We start from the raw sequence: 13,815 nt of genomic DNA on the forward strand, positions 1-13,815 counted from the left end.
CTCCTACCCTGGGGGTTTTTAAGAGGAGGTTAGATCAACACCTTGCTGGGGTGGTTTTACCCCAGTACTCTTTCCTGCCATGGCAGGGGGTCGGACTAGATGATCTGTTCAGGTCCCTTCCGACCCTAGAAACTATGAAACCCCTCCCCCAAGCAAGGAAGAGAAGCTGCAGGAAACGAGCAAGGGCTGCGGGCTTTAATAAGGATTCGGGGTTATGTAACAGGGGGCCTGCTCTGGGCCAATCTCACTTTGGCCCGCCCACCTGTTTCTGGGCTAACCGCCCACCTTCTCGCCTGCCATGCCTTGTTGAAATTAATTAGTTAATGATGTAATTAAGCAGGAGGCTGCCCATTTCCCACCCCGATGCCAGGGAGTGCTATCTGTGGCTCTGTACCTCCCCTACACCGCAGCCCAAGCCTTGCAGATGTTATTTGTAAATTCCTCTTTATGTTGGGGCTAGGCCACTGTGAGTCTACCCCTTTTTTCTCTCTCTAGCTAGGCCTGTCAGTCAAAAAATCCAAAAACCCACTAATCAGGGTTTGATTCCCAGGCTCTAGCTCTCAAAAAAACCCCTCACTCCGGACTTTCCAGGACTGTTGGTTGGGCAAGGGCAGTTCCCCTTTTTATTTTCGTCTTTGCATTTCAGCGAACAGCAGCAAAGGTTACAGGTTACTATTAAAGTCCACTTGATACCACATTGGACGAGGGGCCGTGTCAATCCGTGGGGGTCTCTGGGAAAAGGAATCCGGGGGCAACAGGGACGTGCTGGGTTCCTGTCTGAAACCTCTGGGTTGCTCTTGTGAACCATGGAGACGTTTACACACTTTGCACTGCTCGTGTTGTGTGGCACCGCAGCTGAGTATTGTTGCCCGAGGGTTGCCTGAGGCTGAGCTTGGGCTGCAGCTCTGCTTCCCGTCCTCGGTGCTGGTGGCGATGCTACGTTCCTCCGGCCACATCAACTGATACGGGAGGCCGATTCAATCTGAATTACACCCAGTAGCGCAGTTGGGGGGTTAACCAGTTGGGTAGGCGTGCCGCAAAGTAGCCCTGCACCCTTCCCATGTGCCACTCTCATCCCTTCCCCCCCACCAGATCTGCTGCTCTGCTTTCTGCTCCCTGCCCTATCTCTCTCGCACATTGCCTGTACCAGTTGTGGCATACATGGGCTAGACTGGCCGGCCCTGGACTCGTGTGGACAGAGGGGAGATCCATCAGGGAATGGTTTCAGTGGCAACCCCACTAATGCTCCTATGATGACCGCAGGGATGGATGGACCACAGTCATGCAAGAGTTTCCCTGTTCCTTGCTCTGCTGAGAGTTATCTCAAGGGCTTGACAGGCAACCTGTACAACCTGAAATGCAGAAGCCTGGGGGTGGGGGCTGAAATGTGCCTTTACTATGGGGACAGACAGACAGCAGCAAGGAGTCCTGCGTGCTCTCTGCTGTACATGGCCACCCTGTTCCAATAAACCAGTCTATGGATCGGAGGAAATTGCTTTAGCTCATCTTGCTCTTCTCCAGACACAATAGCCAATGGCCTTCAACAACCTGGGTGTAACAGGGACAAGGCAGGAAAAGCTGTGGCCACGAGGACCCCACTGAGCCAAATTGGGTGCCAGAGAGGCTAGAAAGTGAATGCATCTGCTTCTAGGACAGCAAAGCCACAAAGCATTGGCCCTGATTTATTCAGCATCTAAATTACACTTGATCACAGCTTAGTACATTTGCCATTTCACAGTGGGGGACAGAAGCGCCGGCAGGGAAGAAGGGCTGGGAGCAGACAGGACACAAACTGGGCCCTGGCTCCTCCGGAAATGCCCAGCAAGCAGAGTAGGAGCACCGGGCACTCCCCAGCCTCCCATCACCCGCTCTCGCAGCACAGCCCTTTTGTAGACAAGTCTCCGCCGGAGCTAGACCAGGCCGTCACCGTCTCTCTCCCATGCTGCAGCTCCCAGGCTCCTGCCCGCAAGGCTGTGCCCCTGCAGAGCTTCGAGGCAAGCGCACAGGATCTGATCTGGCCCAGGAGAGGCTGTCCCCACCACCCCCGGCCTCCTGGTCTCCTTGTAGTGCAAGTCCCGTGTTGGCAAAGTGTATCCTAAGCTGGCCCCGGGGAAGAGGAGCACCGCCACCCTTAAATCACTGAATTCTCACCCCATGATGCCTCTCCTGCCACCCTCCCAGATGCCCTGATCGGTTTGTCTCATCCTCTGCCCCCGCAGAGAACGCCCTGAGTGTAAGAGGTGGCGGCCAAGGCCCCGCTGGCCCCGGGACCGGTCACTTCCTGGCAACGGCGTAGTTGGTGGTGAACCAGTTGCAGGTTTCCTTCACTGCTGCAAGGGAAGGGAAGGGAGGGGAAAGGTTGTCAGAGGGACCGTGCCACCCAGCCCACAGCAAAGCCCTTGAGCCAGTGCTGCAGCAACACCAGGCGCTCGGCGCTGCACGGGGACCCGGAGCAGGGTGGTTAACTGCAGCCACGGGGCACGGGTGATCTCCAGGGATGGGGATGGACACAAGGACACGGAGCGATTGCGGGGTCTCCTCCCCGCTGGCCCCTCCAAGCCCACCTGCACACCCCATGGCACCGCTGCCCTACCCGGGTGTGCTGCCCGCTGCGGGGGCTGCATCAGGGGCTGGGGTCCAGCCCCCACTAGAGAGACAAAAGCTTCCCCAGAGCCTCCATGGGCGGAGGTGGGATCGGATACACCCACGACTGCTGCTGGGGAGGAGCAGCGCCGCAGGGGCTCCCTTTGCCCACCGCGGCCAGTCCTCACCTTGCCGGAAGGGCGTGAAGCGGAAGCCAGGCAGGTATCGCCTCAGCTTGCTGTTGCTGGCTGTTTTCTTGAACTGCCCGTCCGACTTCGTCTCATCGAACTGGACGTGGCAGAGGTTAAAGGCAAACACACAGGAGAGCGGGGCCCCGGGGCCAGGGCAGGAGAGCGACGGGGCAAAGGTCCGCGTGTCCCATTGCAGGGGTGTCACAGCAGCTCAGGGCATGACTGGAGTTTGCAGCCAGTTGCTCCCAAAGACCAGCATCCTGGGCTGCATTAGTTGGCCTATTTGTTCCCTTCGGACGTGGGCTTAGCCCACCAGCTCATGTAGCCTTCCCGTCTGGTCTGAGGGAGGGGGCAACAGATTTTGGGGGGCTGCGTTAGTAGAAGCAGCAGATGGAGGGCAGTGATCCTTCCCCTCTATTTGGCACCGGGGAGGCCACATCTGGAGTCCTGTGTCCAGCTGTGGCCCCCACTACAGCAAGGACGTGGACACGTTGGAGAGAGTCCCGCAAAGGGCAGTGGAAATGGTTGTGGGGCTGGGAGACAGGACTGGTGAGGAGAGGCAGAGGGGACTGGGCTGATTTAGTCTGGAGAAGAGAAGACCGAGGGGGATTGAATAGCAGCCTTCACCTCCCTGCAGGGGGGCTGCAAAGAGGAGGGAGCTGGACTGTTCTCAGGGGGGGAAGGTGACAGGACAAGGAGCAATGGGCTCAGGCTGCAGCACAGAAAGTTGAGGTTGGATATTAGGAAATAATTTCTCACTAAACACTGGACCAGGCTACCCAGAAAGGGGGTACAATCTCCATCCTTGGAGGTTTTGAAGACCCAGGTGGACAAATCCTTGGCTGGGATGATGTAGCTGGGGCTGGTCCTGCTTGGAGCAGGGGTTGGACTAGATGTGACCCCCTGAGCAACCTTCACACTCGTTTTCTACGATGCTATGGCAGCTGGGCTGTTAACCAGTTGCTGGGTCCCCATCTGCGCAGGGCAGGGTGAGAGGCCATGGGGGAGCCCCTCATCTGGGAGGGGGGTGCAAGAGGCTAAGAAGAGCCCTAGCATCTCATGCCTGCAGCAGCCCCCAGTGGAGCATGGGGCTAAGACCGATGGAGGGAGGTCTCCAGGCCTGCACAGCACGGGAGGGCAGCCCCAGTGTCTGCAGGGTGTGCTGGGACCTGATCCGTAGGGGTTAGGCTCTCCCAGTCCTTTCCTTCCCCCCCGGGGCGAGGCACAGAGCTGCGGTTTGGATCCCGAGCCACACAAAAGGATACAACCAGCCCCCCCGTGAAGTCCATGGCTTCCACGATGGCTTCAGCAGCTTCCCGGATGGAGACCTCGTCCTCTTCCCCCACTGGACAGACAGCGGCATGAGGCTCATGCGGCTCTCCCACCCTTGCCCCATCCCCACCGATCCCATGGCCCCCCCGCACGTGGTGGCCTAGAGCCCCGTGGAGATACGGGGGTGCAGGCTCCCACCCCACCACTGTGGCTTGAGTCATCTTGCAGCGGTTGCTGCCAAGAGACCCCTTGGGCACCCGCTGCTACTGGCAGCAAGGGGGTGGGAAGAACCAGGGACCTTACCCGAGAGGATGATGGGCTCCACCTCGTCGTATTCCCGGAGCACCCAGAGGAAGAGCCGGGCCAGGTCCTGCATGCACAAAGGGGCTCGGCTCAGGCTCTCGGCCCACAAATGCCCCTGGCAGGGGGCAGAGGCCCGGCCAGGGTCCCTAGCCGCTGGGTAGCTGCAAAGGGCTGGACGGCTCTTATCAGGGCACACTGACCCTTCCCTCTGGACCTGGGAGCTGGAGCCTGGGTTGGGGACCTGCCTGCAGAGACCGGGGTTTCTGGCCTGCCCCTGGCACCAGCCCCCTCCACATCCCGTCAATCTCCCAAACACGACGCTTGGGGGTCCGAGATGTGTGCCAGGACCCCACCCCCCACCCCAGCCAGGCCTGGCTCCGCAAAGCAGACACGTACCAGCGAGTAGATGAACTGTCTCCGGGGCTTCCCTGTGCCCCACACGGTGAGGGCGGTGCCTGTTTCTGCAGGACGGTCAAGAGAGCGGTGGTCAGCAAGTGCTTCCCCCATGCCCTCTGGTCCCAGACCCACCCCAGCTAAAGGGATCCCCTGCCACCCCACGGGTTGACCACATCCAAGATCTACCTTAGCGCATTGCTAGACCACCCCCATCCTGTACCCAGCGGTGCTGTGCTGTTCTCCGACAGGCCGCTGTCCTCCCCCCAAGAGGCAGCTGCATTTCCGCAGCGATGCACGGGGATTTGCACTGGCAGAAAAGCACCTTGCCCTCAGCAGCTGTTCCAAGCCTGGGGCCTCTAATGCTAAATACATGCCCAGCGCCATCATGAGAGGCCACCACGTGCAGGCTGACAGTTTCTCCTCCAGGAACCCACAGCGCCCCAAACCGGGAGCTTCGGAGGTCCACGCTCAGCGCTTGTCCACTGGTTCTCATGGCTGCAAACAGGGCAGCGTCCTCTGAAAGGACGGCCAGGCATGCCCTGGGCTGCACCAGCAAAGCACAGGCACTTTCGGCAGCAAGCGCCCTTGGTACGCAGTTCCCAGGGGCAGCAGGGTGCTCGCTGGGCAAGCCAAGAGGATGGACCAAAGCCAGACCCAAAGGGCCCTGGAGCGGTGCACCTGCAGACGGGCTGCAATCGGACAGCACAGTGTCACCTCCATGGTGCAACAGTGGCCTGGGCCAGACTGGGGTTTGCAGGGCGTGCACCTTGCAGCCACCTGCTTCACAGGCTCTTTGCTACCTCCAGCCAGCAAGGGGGAGGAAGCAAAGCTCTGCAGCCACAGAAACCGATCCAGCCCCGGGGTGGAACGAGGCAGCTGCCCAAGGACCCACAACACCGTGGTCTGGAAGCTCAGGGCTGCTTCGCCGGAGTAGAAGAGTTCCCCTGACTCGTCGCCCCTGCTCCAGCCCCGCCACTTACTCTTGGCCATGTAGACCTTGTGGATGAGGCCGGGCAGCACGTGGCCGTCCTCGAGGTTGAAGTTGTCGTGAGGCCCGAAGACATTGGTAGGGATGACGGCGGTGAACCGGCAGCCGTGCTGCTCAAAGTACCCCCTGGGGAAGAGAGTGGGGGGCAGGGGTCACCACCCCACAGGACGCACCACAGCCTGGGGGCTGCTGCTGCATCCATGCACTGGAGCTTGCCTGGCTCTTCCAGCCAGGCTCGGCGGAGCGGGCTGGGGCCGACCAGGGGCAGCTGCGGGTCCCTGCAGGGCACAGCAAGGCCCTACCTGTTCTGGACGTCGATCATCCTCTTGGCGTAGGAGTAGCCGAAGTTGGAGGTGTGCGGGGGCCCGTTGTGGATCTGGGAAACAGAGGAGGCAGCTGGGAAAGCATCGCCCGCCTGGCAGAAACGGGGCTGAGAGCTGAGCCCAAGGGGACAGGAGCCCCTAGAGAGCCTGAATGCAGGAGCTCGGTGGGACAGGAGGAATCATCCTGCCTGCAGCTCCTTCGCTCCAGGCATCAAACGACCCAGCCCGGTGCTTGTCCAGTCTCCTCTTAGAGACCCGCAAGGTAGGGGAGAGACCGCCGCCCTTGGGAGCCCAGTCCAGATTTTGGCAACCCTAAGCATGATGTTCTTCCTGATGTCTAATCTAAATCTGCTCTCCAGACAGGTCTTCAACACCTCCAAGGATGGAGTCCACCACCTCTCCAGGTCACCCATTCCAGTGCTTCACCACCCTCCTGGGGAGAGAGTTTTTCCTAATATCCAACCTCAACTTCCCCTGCTGCAACTTTAGCCCACTGCTCCTTGTCCTGTCATCTCACCCACTGAGACCAGCCCAGCTCCATCCTCTTTGCAGCCCCCCTGCAGGGAGGTGAAGGCTGCTGTTCAGTCCCCCTCGGTCTTCTCTTCTGCAGACTCAATTAGCCCATTTCCCTCAGCCTCTCCTCACCAGTCGTGTCCCCCAGCCCCACAACCATTTTCATTGCCCTCCGCTGGACTCTCTCCAACTTGTCCACATCCTTTCTGCAGTGGGGGCCACAGCTGGACACAGGAACCCAGATGTAGCCTGACGGCCTGCTCTGAAAACCCAGGGTTCCCAGAAATGGCTCTCATCACCAGGCTGTCACTGCTCCCCGGGGAGCTCACGGACCACATGGACCCCACTGGTGCCCCAAGGCACAACTCTGTCCTTCCCACGATCCCAGGGGGAAAGGAATCATACAATCATAGAAAATTGGGGCTGGAAGGGACCATAACAAAAGCCTCACTAAAAATCAAGCTATTCCACATCCACTGGTACAGAAGGGTCGAGCTGAGGAGCTGAAGTGCCCTGTTGCAGCATCCAACCCATACAGCTGGCGTCCTTACACCCAGCTCCCCCCCGGCAGCAGGGACGGTCCCTCTGCCAGTGCTCCCTGCTTGTCCGCAGCCTCAAGGCAGGCAACGGGTACGGTGAGCATGGAGCAAGCGGTGCCGGCAGGGCCTTACCATGGTCTCGTCAATGGGGTAGCTGGTCTTGTCGGGAAAGATGCAGGTGGAGAGGCAAGAGACCACTTTCTGGGCCCCGAGCTCGTACGCTGAGTGCAGCACGTTGTCGTTGATGTGGACGTTCCTCCTCTGGGAAGACAAGCCTGGTCAAGGACCAGGAGAGAGGCGGTACCCAGCTCCTGGGGACCCATCCAGCCCACAGCCTCTGCAGTGCAGACAGGCCCTGGGGTTGGATGCTGCTCCCCTGCCAGCCTCAACGCTGGATGGCTCCAGCCTGACCCCGGGGATTAGCTGCAAGACTTTGGCCAGGACTTTGCTCGCCCTACGGCGGCGGAGCAGGGAGGTGGCCCTGGGCACAGACATGCCAGCCAGACCTGCCGCACAGGACCCCAGGGCTGGGACGGCTCTCGGGGGTATTCAGCTTGACCTCCTGCACTTAGGGGCTGGTCCTAGACTGCCACACAGGCATACCGCAGTGGGGCTGGAAGGGACCTGTGGGGGTCCCAGAAGCCGGAGACATCCCCACAGCAGAGCACGGGCATCGTTGCGCCTACCTCATCCCTGCCCAGTGTCCGTCCACCCTCTCCTCGACACCTCCACTGATGGACAGCCCCCCCTCTCCCCTGCTTTGACAGCGAAGAAGTGTTTCCTGATCTCCAACCAACACCTAATTCATTGCAACTTCAAGCCATGGGTCCAGGTCCTGCTCTCTGCGGCAAGAGAGAAGAGGTGCTTTCCCTCTTCTGTACGGCAGCCCGTCAGGGATTTGCAGACTGCTCTCATGTCCCCTCTTAAGTGCCCTGTCCGCCCGCTGAACGTGCTCAGCTCCTCCAGCCTCCCCTCGTGTGACTTGCTTTCCAAGTCCGTTATGTGTCCCCAGGTCCTGGCTGTCACTGCCCCCCGGGGAGCCCAGCTGCCCTCTCCCTCCTTTCAGACTTGCTGAATGCACCCCCGGGCCCTGCTCCCCAAGGCACAACCTGTGCCCTGGGCTACAAGCAGGCAGCTGCTGGCTCGCAGCCCCATGGAGGGGATTCACGGGCAGCAGGGAGGGCCGGGGAGCCTGGATGCTGCCCAGCCAAGGGCTGAAGGACCACACGTCCTATGCCTTACCAGGGGCAAGTTGCCTTTAGTAGGAACATGCGTGCCACAAAAACTACAGGTCCCAGAATGCAATGGTGCTTCTGGAGTCAAGGGAAGACCTCTCAGATGGGGAGCAATGCACGCTGGGACTTGTAGGCGTCACAGACCGCTGAATTAAGGGACAACAGGACAGCAGGTCATTTAACGCCCCCCCCCACAAGCTGAGCTGTGCTGGTGAGGGGGTCAGACAGGTCCCTACAGGGTGCCACAAGACAAGGGGTTAATGATTTTATCCAGCCATTTAATAAACCGAAGGACCTGGACTCTGTACCCAGCTCTGCCACTGATTCACTGTGTGACCCTGGGCAAGTCACTTCTCCGTGCCTCAGTTTCCCTGGGGTGAAATCAGAGCTAAGCTGGGGCTACGGAGGCGTAGTCCACTGATGCCTACACAGTGCAACGGGAAGTTTCGCCGTGTCCCTTACCCAGAAATCCAGGTTGTACTTGATGTTCTTGAAGAGGCCGCCCACCATGGCTGCCAGGTGGATGACGTGGGTGGGCCTGTGCTTCTCAAACAGGGCTTTAGTCTCTGCCGCATTCCTACAGAGGGGGAGAAAAGACCACACAGCAGCTCTGAGCCACGTCCGAGGGAACTTGCAGGCCCCCTCGCAAGGGCTGTCAACCGGGAAGGCGAGGTGACATGGCCAAGGTCATGCAGGGAGGCTGTGGCAGGGCTGGGATTTGAACTCAAGTCTCCCAAGTCCTTAGCTAGTGCCCTAACCACCGAGTGAGAGCTGGTCCCTTGGCCACAGGTGTCTGGGATGAGATGGGAGTGGGTCTGGCAGGTGCCCGGTCACCTTCACTGAGCATTGACCTCACAGCTGGTTGGCGAACAAGGCTGCTGGCAGCAGCTGGCCCTGGCCATGCTCTGGGAATAACACCAGCAGCAAAGGAGCCCGCTGTGTCCACCAGGCCCTAGCTGGCTGACCTAAAAGCCTCCCAAGAGAAGCAGGAAATGTTGCGTCAGGGACCAGCCATGCTGCCTGCCAGCTGGGCCCAGGTTTTATTTGCACCTCCGCGCCCAAATCCTCCCTCCCCTCCCCCCTGGTGCTGTGCAAAGGGCACGGGACACGATGGCTGCAGATCAAACTGCTCCTGGAGTTTCCTCCATGGGACGTTTGCTCTGCTCTAACGAATGGCACCCTGCTTCTTTTCAACAGCACAAGCTTTTATCCACCTGCTGCCTAGCACCGGGGCCTGATCCAAGCAAGGGGTTGTGCTGTCAGGGAAACCGAGGCCCAGAGAGGTGATGGCCAGGTGACTTGCCAGGGCCGCCGGCAGAGTCAGTGTCAGAGGCGCTTAGCATGCATGTGTTCCCGGCTTCGGCTGCAGGCAGCACAACCCGGACCCTGCTACCAGCGACGGGCCACTAACGTGACCCCAGAACAGGACCAGAGCAACTGCAGCACAGAAGAAGAACCGGTTTTCTGCCTGACAAAGATCTCTTTGTTCTGCACAGCCATCACAAAGACACAGGCAAAGGTCCTGGAGACCCACTGCATGGACTAGCCCTGCCTGGGGACTCTGGGGCTGTCTCTCCTGTTGAAAGAGCCAGGCTCTAGCAAGCACAGGGCACAACAGGACCCCTGGGTGTGCAAATACGATGCACAGGATAAACCCAGAGACTGCAAATAGGAATCTAGCGTGTTAACAGCATCCTGGTGCAGGCTGCCCGAGATCTCTGCAACAGAAGAACAGCTCTAAGTGTTGTCTAAGAAACGAGTGCTAAGAGCCGGCCGAGGGAGGACGGCTGTCAGCTTAGGGGAGGCTGAACCCACTGCTCCATGCAAAGACCAAGGGTGCCCAGACCCCCGAGCTCAGTGCTCTGCCTTTCCCTCCCACAGAGGGGCTCAAGAACCAGAAGCTCCCTGTACCCTTTGCCCCCTGGCCTGACTTCTCCTCAAACACAGCTCCCTGCGGATCAGCCCCAGCAGATCCGGACGGCCTCTCCAGCTGAGCTGAGGCGGATGCAGTGTGCTTTCCTCCCCTGGCCCCAGGCAAAGCTGACGCACGCAAGGTGGCTGCCGTGGGCTTCCCTACCCCAAGTGCCCAAGTGAATAAGGGACGCATGACATTCGCTCAAATCAGGCACAGAGACGCTCCAGCCTCTCGACCCGGGCATGCCGAGCCCCCTGCTATCCCAGTGCTGGGGCTGCTCTTCCCCCTGGCTCCGCATCTGCCTCTGGACCTGGGGTAATGACCGTGCTTCTCGCCCCTGACCCACAGCACCGAAGTGCCCATGCAGCTCTGCAGAAGCACCCTGCACCCTCCAGCTAGCAGGCCTGGGCTCTAGCACGCAGGCAGGCAGCTTTGCACAGAGATTTGGGAGAGGATGCGGATATGATACATGCACAGGTCTCTCGGGCTAGCGAGGGACCATTGCCCTGCCAGGCCGCCCCAAGCCAGGCAGCACCAGGACATTTCTAACGACCGCGGGACCCAGCAGGACGAGACCTCGCTCACGTTAAGTCGGCATCCTTGGAGGACACGAAGATCCACTGCTCATCCGGCCGGCCCTCCCCGTCCGCTACGACCTTCTCGATGGCTCGCCCCACCAGCCCGGTGCCACCCGTCACCAGGATGCGCCTCGGCTTCGCTCCGGCCAGCTCCGCCATGGCTGCAGGACCTGCGGGGTGGGAGAGGAGAGGAGAGGAGAGGAGAGGAGTGAACCAAAGCTCTCATAAGACTTGCACTGGATCGGTGCTGGAAAACAGCCCGGCCGGGTGGAGACGATGGAGTACAAGCGAGCCTGTCAGGGTTAGCAAGCCCGGCTATCCCCTTCCATGCTGGGACTAGAGCCTCATCTGTAGGCGCACAGGGGATGGGGACCAGGGAAAATGGGCTAGAGGAAGGCCTCCTTGGAGGTTTCGAAGACCCAGGTAGACAAAGCCTTGGCTGGGATGATGTAGCTGGGGCTGGTCCTGCTTGGAGCAGGGGGTTGGACTAGATGTGACCCCCTGAGGACCCTTCCACTCTCATTTTCTAGGATTTCTAAGACAAAAGGCAGCGTGGAAGGAACCCGGCTCGATTCAGACCAGCAACAGCAAGCGGTCGGATCAGACCGACCCGTGCAATGAGTTGCTGGGTCTCAGCTGAGCCATCCGCAGACCTCCCACGCAAGCGATCCACACAGGACATGGTGGAGACTGGCCCAGGTCGGAGGGGACTCCGCAGCGAGGTCTCGGCCGTTCACATACATCGCATGAATGCCCCACGTGCACATCTACGTGACACGCGTGTGCAGAGGGAAAGAACAGGAGACAGCGCTTTCCTATCTCCTCCCTTTCCCATCTTATCCCAGCTCCTCAATCCTGAGGCAGCCGGGACCCACCACCTTCTTCAACCTCTTGAATGAAACGCAAGCCTGCCACGCACAGGACCGAGAGCGGTCCGGAGCCCGCCTGCACAGACGTCCCGGTCCGAGAACCACGACCCACTCCTCCCGGATGTGCAAGTCTGTAGTTCAGGGTGTTTGCACTACTGTGCTGTCACTCGCACTTCCTGTTACAGGCAGGATGACATCACTCATCCCCGTTCAAGCCATTGGCAGGCTGCAGCAGAAGAGGGGCTGAACAGAAAGGGGCAGGTCCTTTTGTGGGGGGACACGGAGGGAGAAAACCAAGCTCAGGAGGTGACTCAAGCTACCCCAGAAGGTCCTTACAAACATCACCACCAAGGAAACAGAAACATTTTAGCTTTTAAATAGCTAAAATTCAACATTTCAGAACAACTGTGTGTATAGCACACCTGACGCGCAGCAACACACCGAGCTCTCTGCTCTCTCGCTGCGGCAAATGGACTTATCCGGGTAGGACCGCTCCTCCTGCCCCCGTCGCTGCAACGTGGCTGCGCTGCATTTAAAGGCTGTGTCAGACTATGGGTGCTTGAAAAAACCAGTGTAAATCTTCCAGCTGCCCACAGGGCTCAAAATGATCCTTGTTTTCAAAACCGGCTGCACTTTGAGCTTGCAAAAGGACGCACAGGGCACAAGCTTCTCAGGGGGATTTGATAGCAGCCTTCAAGTCCCTGCAGGGGGGCTGCAAAGAGGATGGAGCTGGGCTGTTCCCTGTGGGGGCAGACGACAGGACAAGGAGCAATGGGCCCAAACTGCAGCAAGGAAAGTTGCGCTGGAAAGCAGGAATAATTTTATCACTAGGAGGGCAGTAAAGCACTGGAACAGGCTCCCCAGAGAGGTGGTGGACTCTCCATCCTTGGAGGTGTTTAAGACCCGGGTAGACAAAGCCTTGGCTGGGATGATGTAGTCGGGGCTGGTCCTGCTCGGAGCAGGGGGTTGGACTAGATGTGACCCCCTGGGGTCCCATCAACCCTCGTTTTCTAGGATCGTAGGAGTCTGCGCTGGCACTGGCACTTAACCCTTTTGCTGGGGTTTTTCAGGTCTCATACTGGGAGTGTTTGGGCAGAGGCTATCGTGTCCCAATGCCTGACGCCAAGGAAGACGTTTTCCCAGAGTCTCCAAAAAGACGCGTGTAACGTGAGGATGTTCTTGCATTTCCCTCTGCCCCACCCTCCCCTGTATCACGGCAGGGGGAGAAAATGGGGAAACCAAGGAGCTTCCATAGGAAAGCTACAGAAAAGACAGACCATGGATCAGGCGCAGGCCCTGATGCACAAGCACGGCCCCTTCCTAGCACCCAGAAACTTTGAAGTGTTAATGGGATGCGAAAGCTCCCCTCCGCGAGGCAGACCCATGGTGCCGTGGCAGGGATCGCCATGCCAAGGTGCTCCGCTGCACGCGCCAGTGCTGCCCGCTCTCCCTCGAGCACCGGGCAGGTCTGCGGTGTCGTCTCAGCGCGGGAGCGGCTGCAGGCCACAGGGCGTTTGCTCTCTGCCATCCGTCCCTTTGCTTTGACCCGTCTGCGGCCCCACCTATCCCGGGACCTCCTGCTCAACCTCCTCCCGGCTCTGGCCGAGCGGCCCACTGACCGGCCGGGGTAGGAGGCTGTGGCCGGCGGTGAATCCGGTGACTGTGGGACCATCTTCCTGGCCGAGGCAGCGCGTCTCCCCCTAAACCCACGCAGCCCCCACAGCAAGGCTGACCCCTGCCACGACCCAGCTGAGACGGGCAGAGGGGAGCACGACTCCCATTTTAGAGGCCAGGCAGCAAGACCCAGGGGCTAAGGGACATGCCAAAGGCCACAAGGAGGGGGGGGGCAGTAGCAGGCACCCCACGTGTCCTCTCCTGGTTCAGACACCCGCCCTAGCCACGGGGTCAGCCAAGGACTGGTCTCCTGCTGCTCAGAGCAGGGGCAGGATGAGCGCCGAGACGCCTATGGCTACAGACAGACGTTACATTTATCCCGCAACACGTCATTTTCTCCCGGGAGGGCTCCGGCTCCAAGCAGAAGTGACATTGACGGCAGGACACAGCCCCGACGCGGCGCCCACACGTTGCGCACACGGCACGACCCCCTCCC

At 59.7% G+C, this 13,815-nt stretch overlaps 1 protein-coding gene across 2 annotated transcripts; it reads right to left on the minus strand.

The window, feature by feature from the left end:
• Nucleotides 1-1,645: 1,645 nt before the first annotated feature.
• On the minus strand, nt 1,646-11,838 carry TSTA3 (tissue specific transplantation antigen P35B). Of its 2 annotated transcripts, none has more exons than XM_019528265.1 (11): nt 11,715-11,838; nt 10,844-11,006; nt 8,806-8,920; nt 7,241-7,369; nt 6,036-6,109; nt 5,726-5,859; nt 4,746-4,810; nt 4,350-4,416; nt 4,040-4,119; nt 2,772-2,871; nt 1,646-2,330 (listed from the first exon to the last, which is right to left on the minus strand). In XM_019528265.1, the coding sequence occupies exons 2-11, from the start codon at nt 10,993-10,995 to the stop codon at nt 2,275-2,277; spliced, it is 972 nt and encodes a 323-aa protein (XP_019383810.1). In that variant the 5' UTR covers nt 10,996-11,006; nt 11,715-11,838; the 3' UTR covers nt 1,646-2,274. The 2 variants fall into 2 exon arrangements, with proteins under 2 accessions (XP_019383810.1, XP_019383809.1); XM_019528264.1 differs by having other exon boundaries at nt 11,712-11,838.
• Between the last annotated feature and the right edge of the window lie 1,977 nt (nt 11,839-13,815).

Source organism: Gavialis gangeticus, unplaced genomic scaffold (assembly GCF_001723915.1).
Source record: "Gavialis gangeticus isolate Ggan-Ray unplaced genomic scaffold, GavGan_comp1, whole genome shotgun sequence".
Classification (NCBI taxonomy): Eukaryota; Metazoa; Chordata; order Crocodylia; family Gavialidae; genus Gavialis; species Gavialis gangeticus.